This window comes from Mycteria americana, chromosome 1 (genome assembly GCF_035582795.1).
Source record: "Mycteria americana isolate JAX WOST 10 ecotype Jacksonville Zoo and Gardens chromosome 1, USCA_MyAme_1.0, whole genome shotgun sequence".
NCBI lineage: Eukaryota > Metazoa > Chordata > Aves > Ciconiiformes > Ciconiidae > Mycteria > Mycteria americana.
Window position 1 is genome coordinate 222,009,044 of NC_134365.1, and position 23,544 is coordinate 222,032,587.

At 53.6% G+C, this 23,544-nt stretch overlaps 1 protein-coding gene across 3 annotated transcripts in view; it reads left to right on the top strand.

Annotated features, from left to right (window-relative positions):
- Nucleotides 1–23,544, top strand: part of CLPB (ClpB family mitochondrial disaggregase) — a 93,222-nt gene that overhangs the window by 55,265 nt on the left and 14,413 nt on the right. For 2 of the 3 annotated variants that reach the window (XM_075491382.1, XM_075491379.1), the window contains 4 exons: nucleotides 2,971–3,068; nucleotides 8,404–8,518; nucleotides 19,202–19,279; nucleotides 21,880–21,935. In XM_075491382.1, the coding sequence (XP_075347497.1) occupies nucleotides 2,971–3,068; nucleotides 8,404–8,518; nucleotides 19,202–19,279; nucleotides 21,880–21,935 (347 nt within the window). The remainder of the gene's footprint in view (nucleotides 1–2,970; nucleotides 3,069–8,403; nucleotides 8,519–19,201; nucleotides 19,280–21,879; nucleotides 21,936–23,544) is intronic. The other variant, XM_075491381.1, reaches the window with a different exon arrangement.

Below are 23,544 nucleotides of genomic sequence, written 5' to 3' on the forward strand. Positions count from 1 at the left end.
TCCTGTTGAGCCGTCTGCAGAAGCGAAGCTCGGACCCGAACACTCAGCTGGAGGTTACCTCTGGGGATGCCCAGGAGCAGCAGTCCATGCAGGAGCTTTCACAGCATCTGAAACGATGTGCCATGAAATGAGGTCCTCACGCTTCCTCCTTTCCTTGTCTCAGTGCCCAGGGCTTTCCCAAACCGCTCCGTGTCCAGTCTTTGCAGAAACGTAGCTCTCTGCGTGTCCGTATGGGCCAGCTGGTGCCGCTGTGAGCCCTGCTCGCTCTGTCTGAGCTATGGGACTGGTTCTTGCTTCAGCAGGCACGTATTTGCCTACGTGCCCCGAGCCGGATCTCCACTCCTCTGCCCTGCCAGGACAGGCTGCGGCGGAGGACGGAGAGCAAGCAGGGCAGGGTCCCGGGGCTGCCGAGCTGCGGAGGATGCAGGGCTGCCCAGGGAGCATCGCTGGGCCCCTCCGAGCCCTGCGCGAGCCCTGCGAGCCCCTGGCATCGCCCGCGAGCCCCTGGCATCCTCCCGCACCTCCCCGCCATCTCCCCTCCTCCTGCCATCCCCACCTCCTCCCTGACGGCAGCGGAGGGCCCGGGTACCGGCGCCCGCCGTGTCGCGAGCTCTATTGACAGTTATCCAGAATCTGAAGGAATTCAAGACAAATTGTTAAGAGGATGGAGTTAATAAAATTTGAAAAATTGAGGCCTGTCACTCTACTAAACTTTTTTCGATACCGCTGACAGAAACATATTTCCCCAATGAGTGACCTTATGCAGCTGCTCCAGCGACGCGACGCTGCGCGGGCGCTGGGAGTGAACCAGCCTGCTATTTATCAAATATTATAAGCCGGGGCCTCCTAATATGAGCAGGGAGGTGTGGGAGGAGGCGACGGACTCGCACAGCCCGAGGTGTTGCCCAGGTGTCGATCTCCAGCTACAGACAGCTAGTGGGAGGTGACAAATTGCCTTCTATTAAGTCTCCAAAGGTTGGCGTCCCCTCCGCCGCCGCTCGAGCCAGCTGCCGGGGTGGGAGAGGGCAGGGGAGGAGGTGGGGATGGGGAAGGGGGTCAGGCCAGGGCGCTGACGAACCGGTCGCCACTTTTACCTTCTATTAGCAAGCAAAGTGACACCGTTATTTATTGCGGCGTAATATTTTATTGCTGCCGGTACTCGAGGTTGGAATCGACCAGTTCTAGGAGTCGGGTTCTATCAATTATTGCAGCAATTAGTCAAGTCGTCAAAGCCATTAACAGGGGGATTAGGCCAATATTGGATAGCCATTATTGATAGATCCAGGGGAAGGGAGAAGCCGAACAAACCCTCAACCTTCATCTGAAATGAGAGCGGGCCTAGCCTCGAGGATGTCATCATTTGGAGAAGCCAGAAAACTTGCCCCCCTCCTCGCTGCCCGGAGGAGCGCAGACCCGGGGTGGGTTTCGGCAGCGGGGGGGGCCGCGGGAGCACTGTCTCTTTAAAAGATATTGAGTGGCCGGCCTCGGCAGTATATAATCTCACCTGTCTCGATCATATTCTTTATTTGCAATGACAAGGCTTGCAATAGAAATTACTCTGTGTCGAATGTTTATGGAGCACATTTTTCATTCTGTAAGCAAATATAGATCCCTGATGCCAATGCTTAGAAATGGCTAATCTCTCCGGCTCCCGCTCGCAGAGTCCTCGCACTTCTTTCATATATTATGATTGCTGCTCGCTTTTATTGAGCACTCCTGGTGCTCTGCGCTCCCCTGCCTTGTCGAAGCAGAAGCTGCAGCCTGGTTTGCGTGTGCCAAGGTACCTGGTTCGCTCCCGTGTTTCCAGCGGGGTGGAAGATGTTTGCCGAGCCTCTTTGCAGAGCCGGGGATGCCGTGGCAGCGCCCAGGCTCGGGTTTTTCGCAAGTCGGGCGCGGGCACCGTCAGCCCGCCCTTCCCAGCAGCTTGTCACCGCCGTCCCCACCGTTTTACAGGCGAATGGGCCAGACCTACCGAGCAGAATAACGGGCTCTTCCCTCGCCGGGCCGCTTCTCCAGGCTCGATAAGCGCTGTGGCTCGGAAACCGGCGGGATGCTCAGCTCACGCACCAGCTTGAGGGGTTTGAGGCCGATTTGGAGGTTCATTCTGATAACCCTGGGTGTCTGGTTGGTGACAGCAAGCTGTCGTGGAGTCACAGAGTGCCCCGAGATTAGTGCTGAGTCCCTCCGCCTTGGAGAGATCTCCTGAGATGCCGAGAGCCAGAGATTAATGCTGTGAGACCTTGCTTGCGTGGCTGGCTATTCCCCAGTACCCCTCTCTCCTGATCTCGGGCTGCCCTCTCCAAGATCACCTCTATGTCCTTCCCATCGCTGCAACTGGGACCAGTTTGACTGTGCACGTTCTTCCGCAATCCAGCGTGTCTGGGAAGAGGGGACGGGGAGCTCTCTCCGTGCGAGTTTGTTTCTGTGAGGGTTTGTTTCCATCTGACTCCCTCCAGTTCAGTCTTTGGGGTTTGTTGACCTTTTTTTTTCTTTTTTTCTTAATTAAATTCTAAAGAAGGGTGTGATTTTCCCCCGGAAGCCGCTCCGGTGGCTTAGGGTGGCAGCTGTTTAGCGGACTACAGCCATCTCCAGCTCCAGCTCGGAGTAACAGAGAGGAAGGGCAGCGTGTCCAATCGAAGCCGTAATGGTCCCATGTGGCTCCCACAGGACGGGGAGCGGGTGCTTTTGTGAAGCGGTATTTTCTTCTGGTGACCATGTGCTCTCATCCCCCACAGCAGCTCTTCCCTGCCAAGCCAATTGTTAGCAGTGACAATTCCTTTTCTTGTTCCCCGGACACCCGTGCGTGTAACCGCTGGTTGTACATTGTCCCCTTCTGATCCAGATACCCTCTGGAGCAAAGGTTAGGAGGGGACAGGGACGGGACGGCAGGCACGGGATGTGCTTCCTGCTCATTCTGCCCCAAGACTGAACTCTGATCCCCCGATCTTATTAATTTCTTCCTGCCATCAGGTGCCAACCCCCTGCAGAAGAACGAGATGGGACACACGCCCCTGGATTATGCCCGTGAAGGGGAGGTCATGAGCCTTCTGAGAGCATCGGAGACGAAGGTGAGCCCGAGATTCAGGTGACTTTGTGTTCCCTTTCCCGCTACAAGAACAGTTTTAAAGAAGACCTGGTGCGAGCAATGGAGGAGCGCCCTAGCACACCTCCAGCTCCATGCTTTTTCCAAAGAGGTCTGTATAAATTAATGACGCCTAAGGAAAAAAAAACCCACTTCTGAAGTGTTTTAGCTGCGTCCGTGGCTGTGTGCCCTCCTCTTCCATTTTAACATTTCTTCCTCGGCGGTGACCTGCCCAGGAGCAGTCACGCTGGTGTGTAACCCCCTGGCAAAAATGCAGTAAAGCAGTAAAGGTTGTTTTTACTGGATTTTCTGAAAGTCCTGGTAAAAGAACCAGGTCTGAGAATCCAGAGTCCAGCTGCGGGCCTGGGATCCATGCATTGACGAGCACCAGACTAAGGCAAAAGACACCCATTTCTGCTGTCTGGTTGTGAAATGCCCATCTCCTTCCTTCAGCCTCGCTGCCTCCTTGAGTGGGCTGGAGCACACCGTGTCCCGTTCGTGAGTCGCTCTTATAAGGTATTTTAAACAGGGAAAAGAACCACGTTTGCCGTAGTGGTTCCAGGAGTAAGTAGATTTGCAGAGTAGCAGGTTATTAGACAAGGAGGGATCTGCAGCCTGGTGTCAAGGATTTAAAATTCCTGGGTATGACGTCTTATTCAAGTAGGAGCAACTAATTATCCATCGGTAGGCGAGGCCGTCGCAGCAGTGATGAGCGATGCCTCTTGAGCATCGTCTCTCCAAGAATCTGCGGTCAGCCAGGGCGGGAAGGTCCCCCCGCTGCCCGGGGACGGGGGGTGCCAGTGCCACCAGGTTGCAAAACTGAGGCACGAGGAGCTCAGGTTTGCTCACGGTCGCAGACTCGTCCTCTGACGTTGTGCACCTCGGAGTTTGGGCTACAGGTTTGCAATTTGAACTTGCATGCTGGAAAACCTGAGGTTAAGAACTTGCCTACGAATGGAAGATGAAGGTAATTAAAACTGTCTCAATGGCTGCCCTTAGTAGATATTACCGTGAATTAAACCTGCCGGGCAGTCAAAACTGCTGCGCTGTCTGTGCTCGCCGAAGAAAATCATTGCTCGAGCAGGAGTTCACACCACAGCCCCGAACGCTAAAGCTCTGTCCTAAGCAGGGAGACGGTGCTCCTTCCTCTTGGCTCTCCACGCGCCGGCACGGCAGAGGAAACCCTGACCCTGGTGCTCCTCTGCGGAGCGGACGGCTTCTCGCCTTAGCCCGAAGCGCTGCTGGGTGGCTTGGACAGCTCTCCAAGCAAGTTTTAAGGAAGAAAAGTTGAGAATAAAATACTTGAAATCTTCCTGAGAAGGAGGTGGGGGGGAATTATCTGCCGGGTAAATGGTCTCTGGAGTCCCGCATTGGCAAGGAAACCTGCCCCTAACAGCTCGAAAAGCGGCGTTGGTTTTTATGCTTAACTAATAGATGGAGGAGAGAAAGGAAATATATCTGTGGAGATGTTCCTGGTGAAAATGATTGTACGTGTATATAAAACAGAAGGCAGTCAAGCCGGCTCGGGATGAATATTCAGCTGGGGGGCATATGGTGCTCCCGGGGTTGCATCCACCCCAGTATCTGCATTCCACCGAGAGTCTTTGAGAATTTATTGCTCATTTTAATCACTGCTGGAGAATGAATTGGCAGAACTATTACTGGATGGGCACATCCCATAGATTTTATTTACATATCCTTGTGACAGAATAACAAGGAGTTTTCATATGTATTTTTAATTTATTTTGATTTCCTTTATTCTTTTAAAAAAACCAAAATTCCGCGTGTGCTTTCCCTGTGCTAAGCCACGCTTGCCTGGCGTTCAGGACTCTCGAGCTAGTTCACATTGCTAAGCAGCCTGGTGAAATTTAAATAAGCTGTCGTGGAGCTAGGGCTGAGGGGAAGGGAGCAGCCCTTGAAGCGAGCGTCTTCTGCATGGAACTGGAAGGGAAGCAGCCCCGGGACTGCTCCCAGCTCTCCCAAGTCTTTCTTTGCCATCCAGCTCCTCTTTCCCCTGGTGTACTGGGCCCAGTCCGATCCATCCAGTGCTCTCTCCTGCCTCCATCAGTGCCTGCCAAGGGATTTTTAAGGAGCGTTTCAGCCAGGACGAGCACGCGGTTGCCCTTTCCCCAGGCTCTCTTCCGACAAGCAGTGGTGTGAGGACCTCCTGAACCGGAGCTCCTGTCCCCTTCATCGTATCGAATCGCCTTTGGTGGGCCTTGTAAAGAGAGCAAACATCCAGCTGTGGCTCAAGCGTAGGCTGCTTTCTCCATCCAGAACATCCCCGGGTTGTTGCTTTAAGCGTATTTTATGAGAAAAATGTCTTCTTTGGGTTGTTCGCAAAGCGTCTCTTCGTCGAGCCGCACACGACCCTGTATGTAGCGTCAGGGGCAGAGCAGCCTTGCAGTGAAAGCTGATTTTACGCTTTCCGCAAACCCACGAGAATTACCTCGAGACGGCGTTTGCGGAAGAACCGCTCTCCAGATCTCCAAAGGCTGTCACAGCTTAGTTCACGTCCCTGACGTCTTCTGCAGTTTATCATCCTGCTTTCCTTTAATCTTTTAAATTCCTTTCCCTGTAAGGCAAAAGATACCGCCCCCTCCATGTCTGCAAGTTTTCGGCAAAGGTTTGGTTCTGCCGGTGCCGTGCTTTTGAACCTCTTCCCTCTGCGTATTTTCCCGTGAATGCGGTCCTGCTTGGGAGGGATGCCATGCCGGATAACGAATAACAAAAGCCGGTGAACACGAGTGCCGTGCCCATCTTAGTGACCGGCAGGCAGCTGTTATTATCTCAAGGTGAGCTCTGCCAAAGCACGGGCAGAGTGAACCTCTTATTAAAAATTAACATCTCCCGTGCTTTTGGCATCGCGGCAGGAGACCCTCGTAGCCCAGGTGAGCGCAGGAGTTCGGCTGCCTTCGACGCGAGAGCAGAGTGCCGCTCCCTGCATTTCTTTCAGAGCGCGTAACGCCGCTGTAACCCGCTTAAGTGCCAGCGATGTGCCCTAAAAGTTTCGTCGGGAGAGCCGCGGATGGCTTGTCGGAGGCTGAGGAACACAGTCCCCGCTGACACCATTTCCCACCGCAAACCGGGATCGGGCGTTGCTTCCTCCGGCTGCTGCTTTCCTCACCGCCAACGCTGAGGACTGAAGTCAAATGCAAACGAGGTCGAAATGTCCGGCAGAAATGTCTGGCGGGAGCAAGCCCCCGGTCAGATGTGCCGCGCCGGCTGCCCCTGGTGTCAGGATAGCGGGGAGGAGTGGGAGAAGCTGGGTGCGTAGCGATGCAGGAGGATGGAGGGGGAAACGGAAGAGAAAGGAGTGGAAGCTTGTGTCTCGCGTGAAACCCAAGACTGGTGGGGCTTTTTTTCGCAGGTTGTATCACAGACTGATCTAAAATATGTTTTTCTTGGTGGATTTTTCTCCTCCCGGTGTCCCCTGCTCGGTGTGGGTTCTGGCAGCCGCTGAGGGTGCCCCGGGCCGGCAGCGTGACCCGGCTGCGAGGCGGTGGCGGCACTGCAGCTCCAGGAGATGGCACGTGGGAGGACAGCTCTCTCCGGAACAGATCCTGAGCAGAAAACCGTAGCGGGACAGCTTGGGAAAAGCACTGTAACTGGTGCAGTCTTTTACCCATGAGAGGGACGTTCTTCCTGCCCAGGGACTTTTACAATGTCGGTTTTCCAAGGAGGGAGGAGAGGGTGTTGCAGAAGAGGAGCGTCCCCTCCTGCTCATCGTGCACGTCTTCCCACCTCTCCGTAAACCCCCGCGAATCGTTCGGTATCCTGACGACACAGATCGCCTTCTCTGCACCTTAAGAAAGGCAAGAAGAGGAGGGAGGAAGAAAAGATTTGTCCAGATATAGAGAAAGACACAGATACACGGCACGAGCAGCGCTTTGAGCCTGGTGGTGTACGCAGAGCCGGGGGGAGATCGCCGCAGACGCGACGGTGTCTGTCCCGCAGTGCTGTTCCGCTGGGACCCGCAGGGAAGTTATTGCTCCATATGAGGCATCAGGGCTGATGGCATCTCTCCGTTACACGCGAGACTGATGGCACCGGCCAAAATCGGATTGTTTGCTATTTATTTTTGTTTTTTAACTTCTGTCAGAGTCAGTGCTAGCCCAGGAAACGGGCAGCCTGGCTGGGGGGTTTTATCCGCTCTGGCTCTGGCAGCAGGACCCTGCTGCAGCTTCTGCGACCGCTCTCTGGTTTTGTGAGAGGTGTTTCCCCTTCAGGAAGGCGGGTTCGATGCTGGGGCCAGTTACGTGTCTTAAGTTACTCACTCTGCAAACCCTCTGGGCTCTTTACGTTCTGTCCTGAGCTAAGTCTGGCTCTGTGGGACGCTTGTTTCCAGAGCAGTGGTTTCACTGGGGAGATGGCCAGCCTCTGCTTGTGATGGGGAAGGGTGCTCAGCAGAAAGTTTTGCAGCGTTTTCTAAAGCTGAGCAGGGGCTGGATTCATCCTCTTTCCTCTACAAGTTCACCGCACCGTGAGACCTGCTCCCGCTTTGGGATGCTGCCTGTATCCCCTCCCCGAGCATCTCGGCGATGTGCTTGTGTCGGATGTCTCTGTCAACTGCTCTGTCTCAGCCTCCAGCTCCAGCAAATGATCTGGGTGGAAGCAGTACACAAACCACTGGCTCTCGAAGGCCCTGCTTCCTTGTGAGCCGGAGGTGGAAGAAAGCAAATGTCCCGAGTAAAGAGCTTTTTCCAGTGCCGCCCTGCGTGCTGCTGTGGCTTTGTCCGCACAGCAACGCTGTCCGACTTCCCCAGCGTACGCAACAGGACGCAGCGATGCTCTTCCGTCCCTGCGGGATGTTGTTGGAGTCTTTAAATAGGAGCTGTGTGGAAGGTGGGAAAACAAATAGAATAGTCAAGGCCTTATTTTTCAAAATAAGCGAGCTCATAATGCGTTACGAGCTCATTAGGAAACTGGAGCAGCGTCAGCGTTCCCTCTGTGGCAGCGTTACAGAAGCAGTGCAGCCTCTGGTTTTCCCATCAGCTGCAAAGCCAGTTCCCGAGTGCTGCCCACGGCGCGGCAGCTCGCCCCCTCTCTCCATTCCCGCTCACCCCAGCCCCTATCCCCGGCAGATCCAGAAATTTCCTCTTGCCGTGGCTCGTGCTGGTGCTTCCAGACTGCTACCGAGCTGCATCTGCCCCGGCTGCTTTCCAGTGCCAGGGAGCAGCGCTCTGTCCGTCGGGGTGTCAGACCGCTCTCCGTGCAGGGCTGTGCAGTCCTGGGGTGGGGAAAAACTCCGTGTACGTACGCGATGCCCCTGTTGTTGCTCCGAAAAGCCTCTGATCCCAACGTTTTCTTCCCTCCCACAGTTCCAGGAGGAGCAGCGCAGGAGGGAGGTGGAGGAACGCCGGAGGTTTCCGCTGGAGCAACGGCTAAAAGAGCACATCATCGGTCAGGAGAGCGCGATAGCGACGGTGGGAGCAGGTAGGACCCCTCGCCCGCCGCCCGCTCTGCCCTCCCGCATCTTCTGCTCCACGGGGAAAGCGAGCTGTTCCCTCAAGCCCTGACCTGGGGCTGCCTCCGAGCAGGTCACCGAGGTTGGTGGGGGACTCACGGTGCGATCCAGCAGGTATTTGTTGGCTGTGAGAGAGAACATTTGCTCTTCATCACAAAAGAGGCTGTTTCACTTGCTCTTCATCACAAGAGGGGCTGTTTCAGGTGCAGCAGCAGAGCGGACCGTCAGATGCTTTCTTCCCAGGCACCGGAGTGAGGTGCCCGCAAGCCCTTGCATTCAGGAGGATTTCTCCCCGGACTAAGCGTAGTGGCTCGAAGGTCAGAGCTGGCCACCGAGGTGCCCACTGCGGACCTTTGAGCACGCAGGCAGCCCTCAGCTAAACGCCGTGGCTGAACCCGACGACACTTGAACATCGAGCTATCTTTTTACAAGACCGTTTGTCTTAAGACTATCGCTCATGAATAATTCACGAGCAGTTCTGTACAGCTTTACGTACAGAAGCCCCTCACGCACGGGCTCCTTTGGGGAATTTTTCTCTGTCCCTTACAGATTTGGGGCTTCATTCCACATAAAATACAGGCACATACTTCAGCCACACTTCCCTGGCCCTGCGTGCTACGTCAGATCAAGGCCAGCGTCCTGTCACTGGTACCAGGGAGCTTTAGCAAGGCACATACAGCGTGGTATTTCCCCACTCTTCTCTCCCGATGTCTATCGATTTGCAAGTCAGGAATACCCCGAACCAGAAGTTACAGCTTTGTGTGCAGCAGCCCTCGAGACATTTTTCTTCCATGAATTTGTCCAAGTTTCCCTTGGATCTCCCGTAAACGTCTGGCCTCTGCAGCGTCCTTTGGCGGGGAGTTGCATAGCTAGTGAAGAAATAGACCCTTTTACTCATTTTAAATCTGCCTCCCCATAGTTTCGCCTGGTGCCCTCTAGTTCTTGCGTCAAACGAAGCGTTTGCTGCTGAGGAAACGCTTGCTCAGCCGAAGCAGCTGCAGTTTATGGCACAGAGCTCTTCTTGCCTCCTAACAGACTGATTTCAGCTGGAGTTCAGAGCCTGGCCCCGTTTTGGTCAGCGCGGGTTGCGATCCTGAGCTCTCGGGGTGTGTTTGGTGGCGGTCAGTCATAAGATCCCCAGGCTTTGGGGGAGGATGGGGTGGGTGATAGCTAACGGAGGGGTTATTTCCCTCCTGAGCTCCTTCCATCTCCACCTTTCTGGAGGTGTTGCCAGTAAATACCGCAGATAACATTAAAGCAAAACCTTTTGCAGCAGCACGTCCCTGCGACGTTCCCTGCCGTATCCGTGAGCCCTTACAGATACAAGGGGACACCATCTTCTTGCTATATCCACTGCCGAGAGAGGAACGCCGCACGAGGCACCTCCTTCAGAGGCTGCGCTTTAAAGCACGTTGCCTTTACGAGTCTGCTTCCGTTGCTTTCTGCCTGCGTTGTCTGTGCTATAGATCAGGTACGACACGTGGTGGCTTCTGTCTGAGTCCGTTGCAAATAGGGTGAGCCCGGAGTGTTTCGTTAGCTGGTGTTTCCTTGTCTGGGTCTGCTGAAGCCCCTCGGCCCTCACCCCCAAATTAGGGCGCTGGTGCCTTTTTCTTCAGGTGTTTTTCCTGCACTTCCACTTCTAAGTTTTCACTGTTTAAAAAAAATTTAAATAAAGACAGGGAATAAATGAGGAGTCTGGCCTCTTGTGGCTGTGACGGAACCGTACAAGTGCAGCGAGGTTTGGAGGAAAAGGTAACGGCTTATATCAGACCAGAGGATGGAGTTGGGGAAAAAACCAGATCAGCTTTTAGGCACGCGGGCCGAAACAGAATTTCAGATGAGCACAGACAGTTGCTCCGAGCATAACTTCGTTATGTTAATCAGTTAGGCGCTTTGAAACGAAAGGGTGTTGGGCATCTGCGGAGCAGAGGGGGATGATATCTGACTGTATCGGTTAGCCTAGTAAATGCTATTATCTCTCGCTCAAACCTTGCTTTGCTTATACCACCGCGGCTCCGGCAGCAGCACCCTGCAAAGCCTGAGCCTGGGGCATCAGCCTGGCCCTGCGGAGAGCCTGGGGCTGCGGCTCCCCGAGCTCCGAGCCACTCGCTTTCCCTCCCGAGGAGCGCTGCGCTTTGCCTCTCACCGGAGGCGCCGGCCAGGGCGCGTTGCACCTAACGGAGCCCACGGCCCTGACCAGAGCACCCGCAGGGGAAGGAAAAGAGGGGTTGTCGTGGTTTAGCCCCAGCCGGCAACTGAGCACCACGCAGCCGCTCGCTCACTCCCCCCCACTGGGATGGGGGAGAGAATCGGAAGGGTAAAAGTGAGAACACTCGTGGGTTGAGATAAAGACAGTTTAATAGGGAACGCAAAAGCCGCACGCAAGCAAAGCAAAGCGAGGAATTCATTCCCTCCTTCCCTTGGGCAGGCAGGGGTTCAGCCATCTCCAGGAAAGCAGGGCTCCATCAGGGGTAACGGTGACTTGGGAAGACAAACGCCATCACTCCCAATGTCCCCTCTTTCCTTCTACTTTCTTCTTCCCCAGCTTTCTATACTGAGCATGACGCCATATGGTATGGAATAGCCCTTTGGGCAGTTTGGACCAACTGTCCTGGCTGTGCCCCCTCCCAGCTTCCCGAGCGCCTGGCAGAGCACGGGGAGCTGAAAAGTGCGTGACCAGTGTAAGCAGTACTTAGCAACAACTACAGCATCCGCGTGTTATCGACAGTGTTTTCAGCACAAATCCAAACCATAGCCCCATACTGGCTACTATCAAGAAAATTACCTCTATCCCAGCTGAAACCAGGACAGGGGTCCCAGTCGTTTGTGCGAGGTGCTTTTCCTTGGCATCCCAAGTGGGTACAGCTTGGGGCGGCCTCTCAAAACTCAGGACCAGTTTATTTCATGCTAGGCACTAAAAGACTGTAAGGAAATCAAGGCTCCAGCAAGCTGGGCTGGGCTCGGTTTGCCAGTCCAAAGCCTGAAAGCCTCTGGATCCTGTCAATAATTCCTTGAACCACCCGTGCACCCCAGTTTAGTGCCTGAAAACGGGACAGCGAGGTAGGACCGGGCTGAGGTCAGGGCAGAACTGCGAGCAGCGTGCTGTCGTAAATACAAAAACCATAGCGGTCTAGTTAACAAAGACGAGTCCTGCGTGATCTGGAAGCCCTGGAAAGAGCCGGCTCTCCCCCTGCGAACACAACAGACCCCCTCTGTGTTTGGAGAGCGGCTGTGCCTGGGGGCAGCAGGACGGGCTAATTGGGAAGCTGTGATTAATGGGTAGTGCCTGTTCCTGACACAGGTGGTGTTTCTGCACATTAAAGTGGCTGCCTTTATGGAGGTTCCTCTTATTGAATTATAGGGAATGCGCTTGATACCCCCGCAGCCTCGGGATATCAGACCACAAGGTAGCAGGAGAGTCTCCGTCCCCTCCTCCCCCTCCTCCCTTCTGCCCCATTTTTGTCGTTTTCTCTCAGGAAGGGTGAATTTAGAGACATGACTTGTTCTTGCAAGCACTTCCTGTCTATTTTTGTTATTTATTTTATTCCCAGCTGGTTTTGCTGCCACTTTGCGGACTCCACGTGCCTCCTCTTTTGCACTCGCCGATGCGAGTTTGTTGGCTGGGAGACTTGCCGCACACCACGTCTCGAGATTTACCAAGCCTAGCTGATATGTTTAATTTATAACTGCTGCCTTAATTGAATAATCTGATTTAATCCGTCACTCGGTGCATGATCCAAACAGTCTCCAGAGAGGCTCAGCCGAGAATACAAAGGGAATGTGCGCTCTGGGGTTTGCCGCGCAGGTCCGGGGTGGTGGGGATGCACGGGGGCTGCGGCTGCCGGGATGCTTGCACAGAGCTTGCCGCAGTCGCGGCACCAGCAGCCTGACGTCTCTACCGCAGAGGGAAGAAGCCCTTCCCTGTCATTTCCACGGGGTATATCCGAGCCCTGCTGCTCTCTTTTCTGCTACGGGAAGCAGGACGGGCGACGGCAGGACAGCGGGAAGGTGGATGGTGATTAACCCGTCAGAACAGGGCATCTCCGAGGGTGCAGGATTCCTCCCGGTGCTCTGGCTAGGGACGGCGATGGTGGGAGGCAGCTTGGCCGTGACTGAATGACGCTCTCCCCTGTGCAGGCGTAGCTGTTTGTTTCATTTTAACAAAATCCAAATTAAATATTCCATCTCCTAACATGTCCGAAAGAAACAGGCAGGTCGTTCCTACGCTCCCAGGAACATGGGTGCTACAACCGGTTCGTGCAAATGAACAGCTCGAAGGCTTGCGATTGTGTCTCCAGGGCACTTTCAGAAATAATCATGCCCTGGGTCCGGTTAGGTCTCATTTGCCTTTTCACTTGAAGATGCGGAGGCACCAGGGTGAAGCAGCGCATGCTTCTGGGGGATCAACAGAAAGCACCTCCGGTCTGAGGTTATAAACCAAAGGAGGGCATTTTTTGAAAGTACGGGGCTTTTTTTATTGTTTTGTGATCTCGTATCCTAAATATCACGCCAGAGAAAGAACACTCTTCTATACAGACACATAGCGTTCGCCAGGCCGTGGTCACTTAGAGGCAGGGGGTTTAAAACCACCGCTTCCCAGTGCTGATTTTCTAAACCTTTTGGGTTGAAGCAGTCTGTTACGACTCATCCAGAAGTTGAACAAAGAGGGAGGAAGGAAAAGCGTTGTTTATTTTCTAGCGTAGAGATTTTGAAGAAAGGGTAGTGCAGAAAATCTACCTTTTCATTATAAAATTGCAAATTTTGAACACGCCGAGCAGCTGTAATATTGAAAATCAATTGGTGTTTCAAAGCTGAAGGAAAACGGGTGAGCAGGAATGTCATCCTGCCCCCGTCCGAAGGAAATTGGTTTTATTTTGGACAAGATAGGATCCTTTACAAGTTCGGTATTTCAGAGTGCGTAGCGCTCGTTATGGCGAGGCAGGTTGCCTGCAGGTCAGGTCAGTCTTTGCGAGGAAACAGCTTTGGTCTGGTTTGAGGTTCATCTTCTTCCACATCCCAGAGCCACCGACAGTGGGGCCGGACGAGCGGTCCTGCGCCCGCCAGCGCCTTCGTCGGGGATGCGGCAGAGCCCGGACCGTAGCTGCGGAGCCTGGACGGCGGAGAGCGATCCCACGGTGGGTATGGACCTGGAGACATCACCCCGTGGTACCCTGAGCCCGGGCGGTCTGAGAAGCACCGCTGAATGAATTGATTTGATAAATGGACATTTATTACACTCACAAATTGGCTGAAACCAATTTTGGTCACATCAACCCCTGATAACTGCTAGGGTATTGATTTGTGTAAAGTAATACAGTGAATTTATCAGTTCAATAGCAGGCTGAAGGGCCTCTCAGAGACACCGCGCTACAGTTACGCTGTTACAGATGTACAAAATAAAGTGAGAGCACTGCAGCGACACTGGAAATGGCTCCAAAGAAGAAGGCCCAGGCGTCATCATCAGCCTCTTTGCTTGGACATTGGGTCTGAATGTCTTAATGAAATTTCGGTAAAGCAGTGTGACCTACCTCCTTTTATTTATTTCTTTCTGCCATCCCCAAAGTTACAGGAGGAAGGGGACAGCTTTCCAGGAGGCATAGCACGGATTTCTTGCGTGGCTATCAGCGTGGTCAACGTGGCCAGCGGCTGCTTTGTGGGTACAGACCCCAAGGAGAGGAGCGCTCCTGCGGGCTTTCCGAGCCGTGGTTTTCATCCTTCGACCCGGCGCTGATGTCCTGCGCTGTCCTAGGATGGCATCTTTGTTCCTCTTGCCGAAGCTGACCCGTGCAGCGGCCGGCCTAGGAGAGCTGCCTACAGCCGTGGCTGCAAGACCTGGGGGTGCGGTGGCCCCTCTCTGGTGACACCCAGAATTTTTCAGATTTTCCAAACCTCAAGAGCACTGAGGCGAGGCTGCTAGGATATCTCATCCTTTTAAAGCTGCTTATAGAAAAGGTTTTGCGCCTCATCACTCTGTCGATCGAGCTAACCCACTAATTAACGGCGATCAACAACCTGCCAGCCGGGATCTCCCACCGAACCACAAGCACTAACTTTATGGTAGTTTTTTATGGGGTGGTTTATATCCCCGGAGTTGCTACGAGCGAGACGAGCGTTTACCCATAAAGTCTGGTATCCTGCTGCAGAGGGGAGTGAAAAAAGACCGCACTTAACCTCGCTGCCTTCGGACCGTTGAACGTGCTGACCTCTGCAAGTGGTCACTCCGTGCCCCGAAGCAAAAGTTTATTACCTTTATTATCTTAGCTGAGATAGCTGCAGAAATTGTCGGCGGTCATGTTATTCCCCATCAATTTTTTAAAAATATATCCACCCCGGGTATTTGACCTCACGTTTGCTGCGATAAAGGGCAGGGAAGGAGCACGTGCACCACCGGGCAGGACACGCGGTGGGATGCCCTCGGAGATGTGCAGGGGCTGGGACGGCTGCAGCACGCCTGGGCTCGCACAGACCCTCCTTGCACCTCCGTGTCAACGGCGCAGCCGCGTTCTCCTCTTCCTCCTCCTGCGGTGGCTGTTCCGTGGGGGTGACGTGGCCGGTGAGCGGCTGGAGGACAGGACTGGATACCCGCCGAGCTTTGCCCCCGATTTCCGAGAGAACAAAGCTGCACCGCCAACGGCAACCTGAGCTGGTCCGTGGGGCCGAGCGGAGACACCCGGGCAGGGTGAGACAGAGCCGGACGCAGGCCGGTCCTGCAGCCTGGCTCTACGCCCGAGCTAATTAAGCCTTGACAGGAGTCAGGACTCATTAGCGTGGCGAAGGCACGGGGTAATGCATCTCGATGGCGTCCAGGCATTAAATGGCAAAACCTCGTGGCGCTGGGGCTCGAGCTCCCACTAGCTTCGCAATCCCTGCGCTCGGGCCCCTTGCGCTGGGTGGATGCGCCCCTGGATTTTAAGGTTAAATTGGGCTTTTTCGGCTGTTTGGGCTACTTCGCGTAGCGCAGCGATGCAAGCCTTCATCTCCTGGCTGAGCTACCACCAGCTCAGGTGGTAGGAAGGCTCCTCATCTTTGAGGTCTCTGAGGAAGACCCCTCATCTTTCCCTGCAAGTCCGCAGGGATTCGGGATTCGGTCACACTCCTCTTTGTAAGTCGCTGCAATGGTTAATTACCCTCATTATTAGAAAACGTCCTGCCTTATTTCTAGCTTGAATTCACCCGGCCCCTGGAGCGTGTTAATTTTGTCTGCGAGATGAGTGAGTTGTGTGCTTTCTTGTGGAGCTACTTAATGCCTGTGGTCAAGTCAATCCTCAAACCTCTCGTTGTTAACCTCAGCAGATTGATTTTTTTTTCTTGCCGTTCTCAGGCTCACTTGAGGCTTCGTACTTGTATTCCTCATCCTCACCAGATCAGGCTTCCACCCTACCTGGGTCTCCTCAAACACAGGCAGGGGCTCGGAGGAGCTCGGCTGCATGCAGGTCTTCTCAGCAACAGGAGCAACTCCGAGAGCTTCGTGGCAGATTCACGCCGCGGCTGTACGATCCAGCTGCTGGAATATTTCACCTGAGCTGCTGTTATTTAACATCTTCCCACCGTGGCTGCTGCTGGCAGAGCCAGCGTGGCACCGTCAGGCTGTCGGCTGTGACGTTCAGCTTCATTTGACGTGCAAAATGGACATATTTGTTAAATGGTTTTACGTGCAAATCTTTTTCACATGCGGAATGGAAATATTTATTAAATATTTCCCTTGTCAGTTTGCTTTCCCCGTTCCTGCAGGAAGACGTCTTCGCGTGCCACGGCTCGGATGCCTTTTCTTAGGGAGCTTTTGTTTCCCCCACCAAGCAGAGGGTTTAGTGGTCAGCCTTTCTTTCTTTCGTTCTCAGGTCAAATTCAGATTTCCCCATTTATAAAGGTTACTGTCATGCTCTCCTGCCAGCTCCGGGGAGAAAACAAATCCCCAGCTCCCCGCGGTGCCGTCCAGTGCCCCGTTCCGGGGAGGCACGGGCAGCTGAGGGACAGGGACGGAGGCTCGGTCCCAGGCTGCGTTTTGGCGATGGCGGTCACAAAGAGAGGAGAAGCGGTTTTATTCCCGTGTTTGCTGTGGAAGCCACCGAAAGGCAGAGACCGCAGAGCTTTGCGGTGCCACTTGTGCCGCGGCGTTTAACGAGCTTTATTTTAAAAGCGCGGATCTCTGCGTGCTTTCCCTCTGTTCTTCATTCTACCTCTGATGCTGCTATTTTCCTCTGCTACCTTAAAAATAACGTAGAGTTGTCATTCTCGGGCATCTTGCCCATTTCGTGCCCTACTTCTATCGAACATAACGCGCCGCATCGTCGGTCTCGCTGACATCTGGCAGCTGCCGTGCGCCGTTCGAAAAGCACGCTTGCAGGGACCTTGTTCGGCGGAGCCTCCCCGTCATTTATAACGGTTTTAGTTTATGTCATTCCTTACAAAATACCACAAAACGCTTTACAATGTGCACCGAGCCGTATGAAGAATAAATCTTTTTAAGAGCTGTAATACAGGCCGTGTTTAAATAATGCAGATAAATCAGGAAGGCCGAGATGTGAGTCTGTCTCCCTCCATCCGAACTAAGAGCTGGGAATTCGGTGGATTGCAGTGCCGCCGTGGTTGGCTCCCAGGGCACAAGCTGTGGTCTGGTGAGGTCTGCGCTCTGCTCTGGAGCCTTGCACCACGTCGTTTTGCTAGAGCCCCTTGCCAAATTGTGTCCAAGCTGTGGTCCCGGAGTGTTTTATGTGCTGTGGTCCCGGAGTGTTTCATGTCCCGTGGTCCCGGAGTGTTTCGTGTGCCGTGGTCCCTTCCAGCTCGGTCCCAGTCCGTCCCCGGCGCTCGGTGGGAAGCAGCCCGTGGTGCTGCACCCAGAGGGCTGCTGGAGCAGAGCAAGCTGGGATGATTTTGGTTTCCTGGGGCTGGGGTTTGGTTCGGGGGCAGAGTCAGCAGTCTGGGCACGGGGATAACTGCGCTGCTGTCCCCCGTCAAGGCTTGTTCTGCTCTCGGGAGGGGAGCCGTGCCCTTGGGCAGCGCCTGCTCCCCCATTTAAGACAAGCTGGGAGACAAACCCCAGCAATGCTTTCCTTACGTGTCGTCCTTGAGAACATCCTGAAACAAGAGCTTGGTTCATCCCTTACAAAATCCGGGAGAGATTTTTTTGGGTGAGATCTGAAGCCCCTGCAGATCAAAATTCAGAACGGAGCCCACAAAATACCTCCTCCTCTCCCTGCCCCCTTTAGCCACTGCCTGCGCTGCGGCAGATTAGCCACCCTGCCCGCCTGCACCCCTGTTCCACATTTGCTGGTGGTCACTTCAAAATGTTTCAGGGTGCAAATACCCCGGGAGCCTGTTTTCCATAGGCTGTGCTCAGCAAGGGCTTTGCTCAAGGGTTCGTGGCGCTGGCTTGGACTCCAGGGGAGGCTGGGCAGGTACTTGGCAGTGAGACCGTGGAGGAGCCACGCCACGGCGGGCACGGGAGATCCCCAGAGCTGAAGATAGCTGGGGGTCAGCGGAATACGGGAGGGGGGGTCCCACTGAGGGGACTTACTCGTCCCTGAGCCTCCTCCTGTGCCTGCTGCTTCGCACGCCGCTCCGGGGAGCATCGCTGCACCAAGCTGATGCCCGCAGCGGATAGAGGAAACACCTAGTCCATCTCCCGGTGTCCACCAACCACCAGCTATCGAGTCCCGTCCAACCAAGGGGGTATCTAATATTAAAACGCTGAGAATTATTTACTCAGCCAAAACGCCAAGCAGCAACGGACCCTTGATCTGCACCAGGGCGGTCGATTTTGTGCCCCACGGGCCAGATCCAGCCCGCAGGTGACTACGTTTGATCCTCTTGACCTCAAAAGCCGTTCCTTATCTTCCAGATAAGCCTTGTGCAGTGCTGTTGCGGGTTTGGTGATCGTGCTCGCAGAGTCTGAGGCTGCTCAGTGGGGCTGAATCGCGCCTTGGGTGGCTGTGGGCACCACGGGGTGGGAGGCATCGCCAGCTCTCGTCCCCAGAGCCGTGTCTGTCCTGAAGAAGGGTGTGCTGTTAGGACTAGGGCTTTGGGAGGTTAATTGGGTGTTTCGGTTTCCAAACTCTCCTTGCCTGTTGTAAAATCTTCCCTGGGTATCCACCAGGATGCCCTTGGACGTCGCCGTCCAGACAGGCACGCAGATAACCGGCTCTCCTTCCCCAGTCCTTCTAGACTTGCGCCGGTTCAGAGCTTTTGTGACCTTCAGTCACCTCCCTCTTCCCATCTGCATGCGAGAAATAATGCAAAAACCCCTTCAAACCTGCTTTTTTGCAGAAAGGTTGGGCTTGCGAGCTGGCAAGGCGGCGTGCCTCTCGCGTCCTCCCCTCGCTCCATCCATCCATCCATCCGTCCGTCCGTCCATCCCTCCCTCCATCCCCGTCCCCCCTCCCCGCCGTCTCCCTGGCAACGCTGAGTGCACATCCTGGAAAACTTTATCCGAAATCTGCTCTGGGCAGCTTTCCAAATCCATGCTAACCTGATTAGGTGTCTCTGGGGCCTTGGCTGGCTAATCAAATTAGATAGCACTAATGGCAGCGAGGACTTGGAGTGGGCAGAGAGCAGTAAAACATAGTGTATACTTAGTGATAATTATACTTGCTTTTGTGTCATTGATTTATATGCCTTTCCCCCTCCCTTTTTGTTTTCGGTGTCTTCAAATGCAGCTATTCGGAGGAAGGAAAATGGCTGGTACGACGAGGAGCACCCGCTGGTCTTTCTTTTCTTGGGATCCTCTGGAATAGGTAACGGCTGGGTTGCGGTGAGAGGGACAGAGAGCCCGGTCGGAGCGGCTGGGCTGGGAGAGGGGGCTGCGGCAGGGCTGTTCCCCGGGCTCACCGCATGCCCGTAGCTCTTTTCGCCGGCTCTGCATAAAATACCAGTTAAAAAAGTGCTGTCCTCCTCCCAACCGGTCACCCAGCCCGTGCTCGTGCCGCTCAACCACCGCCGGACTCCAGCACACACGTCACCTCCATGCTGGGGCACAGGCGGCCTCACGCTGAGCTATCCCGAGTCTCAGGAAGGGGCAATTTTCACAATAAACGTCTTATTTAACAGCCCTGTGCTTTCCAGGAGGAATGCCTCCGTGGGTGGGGTAATAGAAATTTGCTGCTTGCAAACCCAATCTCTGCTCATCTTGCTCCTGAGGGCCAGGATTGCTTTGTAATGACGGGATTTTATTGACACCGATAATATTTGTCCTCAAGCACAATAAAATGCAACACGACAGCTGATCAGTTCACGAAATGGACAAAATGACTTTTAGTCAGGGAGGGAAAGAAAAAAAAAAAGCAGCTTTAAAGTAACCGACCTGTGACACTTGAAACAACCTCGGTGCTTCTCCTGCATCCGCTGACTGCCGTGGTCCTTGGGCAAAGGCCGGTGCTGGAGGGGTTAATGCAGCGGGACGCACGCACCGATTGCTGCCTGAGCAGGCTGCTGGTATTAACTCTAAATGAGTTGCTATAAAGCTGTATAAAAACCGGTAAGAAACGGTTTTGAGACTTCATTGCACTGCCTATAGCAGGTCTGAAGGCTCAGCCATGTAAATTGCCAGCTCTTCAACTCCCGTGTATTTCCGTGGGGTTTGGGGTTTTTTTTTTCCCTTCTTTTACTGCCCTAAAAATGAATATTGAAATAAGAAAACAAAACAGTTGACAATTGCATTGTATCAAACGGATATTTTATATAGGTCTTGATGTAACAGCAACCTGGAAGCCCAGATCTCTGCAAGCTAAAACACCTGGTGTGTCTCCACGTTTCAGTGGATTCCCACAGCGGTGAAGCTCTTTAAAGACCCTTTCATCCACCCATATATATATATATATATACACACTAGGTGTCATCTACCCGTATATATATATATATACACAGTAGGTGTCAGGACGCAGACAGACCCCATGCTCACACGGCGGGATCTACGATACAGCAACATACAAAGTCAACAAAGCTTGCGCTGAAGTAAGAGGCTGCATTGTGGCGGAGGTTTCACCTGCCGGAGCAGGCTGCCGAGCCCAGGGATCAGCTCCCATTTGTGCAGCCCTTTTGCGGTGATCTGATTAAGTGATCCTGCAGCTCTGGCCCGCCAAAGCCATCGTCGCCGAAATACAGCTGTGGCGGGGTGGGGCCGCGGCAGACGTGAAATACGCCGCTAAGGCTGTCCTTTTTTTTGGCTTTTTATATAAGGTACAATCTTTTTATTTAAGATACACTCTTTTTATTTAAGATACACTCTTTTTATTTAAGATACCGTCTTTTTATATGAGATACAATCTTTTTATTTAAGATACAATCTTTTTATATAAGAGACAATCTTTTTTATATAAGATACAATCTTTTATATAAGATACAATCTTTTATATAAGACACAATCATTTTATTTAAGACACAATCTTTTTATTTAAGGCACAATCATTTTATTTAAGACACAATCTTTTTACCTAAGATTCCATCATTTTATTTAAGACACAATCTTTTTATTTAGCGATATGGCATCTTTTGTGGCCTATGTCTGTGCCCGCTCTCTGCCCTACCACGTCAGAGGATTTATTTTCCAGTTAAATACAAAGCGGGTCTCCGTGCAGTGCAGCCGGACCGGGCGCGAGGTACCGCTGTCACCCCACAGAGCATCCTCCGTGGCTGTGAAGGGCTGCACCTCGCCCTCGCTGGTAATCCCGGGAGCCGAAATCAGCCCAAATTCCCCACCTGATAAACCTGATAAACCCAGCAATTACGCGCCAGCGGGGGCAGCAGGGACGCCCCAGGGAAGAGGGGTTTGCTGGGGGCTGCCTCCCACCCGGGGTAGAGCCTGGCTGTCTAATGCAGTTTGTCCCTGAATGGATTCCCTTTCGTGAGCTGGGGTGCCTGTTCGTCCGTGTCAGTGTGGATTTGCCCCGTTACCGGTCGGTCCTAATCCTAGAATTTTACGACGGGCACCTTGTATAAATCAAAAGAAAGAAAGAACATCCCATTTCCCTGAAATTCTTTATCTAGAGGGTAAAAGACATCGCACGTGAAACTTAGAATATTGAGAGTAAATGTAGCAAAAACCTCATCTAACCACACCTTTTTGTGGAAAAAAATAAAGATCTCTCTGCCCATCATGTAAGAACCAACTGTTAAAAATGAAGCAGCCGGCACGGCGATACCGCTCTCCTTCTTCACTGCCCGGCTGCGTCCGGCCCAGGGCCCTCGGCAGGGTGTTATCGGGGGTCCGGCAGCGATACCCTCTTCCCACGAGCACGTCTGCAGAAAAAAAAATATACGCGTGTGGGTTACAGACGGACAGACAGACGGTGGGCAAACCTGCTTTAACACGAGTCTTTTCTTCCCGTCTTTGCAACAGGTAAAACCGAGCTGGCCAAGCAGACAGCCAAGTACATCCACAAGGACGTCAAAAAGGTAAGGCCTCTCCCCTTCGCCTTTCGCCGTCCGCGTGCTTTTGGTACCGGGCTGGGTTGGGTTTCTCGGTGGCAGGGTCGTCGTCGGGCTTTGCCGGGCTGGGAGTCCGGCTCGCCGCTCGGCCCGGCTGCCTTGCAGCGGGCTGAATTCATCCGCAGAAGAGAAACGTGAGGTCCGTCCGTGCGCAGCGAGAAAGGGCTTCCGCTGCGGTGACACGAGCCTGGGGAGGTCCCTCTCCATGTTAGCAGTGTATTTGACTTGTAAAAATCTAAATGGATTGAACGATACCTTGCGTTCCCCTTCGGGTGTTGCTGTCATTTTGACATCCCGTGTTGTGGACGTGGTTTTTTGCCCCTGTTACTAACAACGCTGTAAATTGTTCGAAGGGTAAGAATACTGAAAATCCGTTTTACGCGTCCCCGGCTGCAGCACTCGTCGCATTGGCCCAGCACGGCCGGCGGAGATGGCAGCGTTGATCTCGTGCTCGCGTTCTCAGTGCTGAAATGTTTGGGATCCAAACAGCAGGAGCAGTTTGTGTGGTTTAGTTTGTTACCGGCTGGGCAGTTTTTAGTGAAGACGGGTTAGAATTATTTCTAGGTGGTCGTGACGTGGTAGGGGGATAGTTCAGGGATGGCTGAGATTTTTTAGACCCCAAGCATTTAAAACCGCGCTCCCCGATTCGCATTTAAGCCTCTTTAAGCCTGCCTTTGAGAGGTGCCCAGCGGAGCTTGGAGCCGGGGAAGAGGAGGAAACCCAAGCAGAGCTGCCCCCTGCGCCGACGCTAGATTAATTCCTCTCCCCCACATCCTCCAGCGGAGAAGGGACACAAGATAAAATGACACATGTAGAAAGAAGATCAAAAGTAAAACGACGCTGTAAAAAATGGCTGCTCTGGTTTCTTTTCCTCATCCTTCTATAATTGCCTTCCAGAAGCAATAAATCCCGGCTCCTGGGTCTCAAGCACCTTCCATCCCCGACTCCCACACCTGGAACTGGTCAATGCCCGGCCAAACATCAAATGGAGAAATCAGTTAAACGCTGAATGTTGTGTTAATTCAATAGCACGCACAAATCGGAGTTTTATTGGTAATGAATCAGCTTGGCCGTCAGTGCAGTAACGAGTGGTGCGAGGGGGGTCATAAACCCCACGGGCGGTCATGGGGGTGCAGCAACTCGCAGGAACTGACGGATTAAGAAAGGAAAACCCGTAACCGTCCCATTTTCATACTGCTAGAGAGGCTGCAAGGTCGCGACAAATGCTAACCTCCTTATCCGGCCTGCGTGGTACGAACGCGGAGGCAGGAGGACCGGGAGCAGGGTCGGACCCCAGCGACGCAGGTCCTGCAGAGCCCGGCTCCGCTTTGCTTGTGCCAGCTCTTTGCCAGGACGCTGGTGGGATGCTCCTCGGCGTGCACGGCCCCGGTTTTGTACACCTCGCTCTGCCCTGGGCAGTTTGTTGGTATTTTTAATATTTTGCAGGGAAATGTGGCTGTTTTGAATTGAAATCCGTTCTAAACTGGCCTGGTCTTACCACCACCCCCCCCTAAAATACCGGCATTTCACGGGAGAGCGGCAAACCGGGCAGATCCTCCTGCTTTCCTCCGTTTCT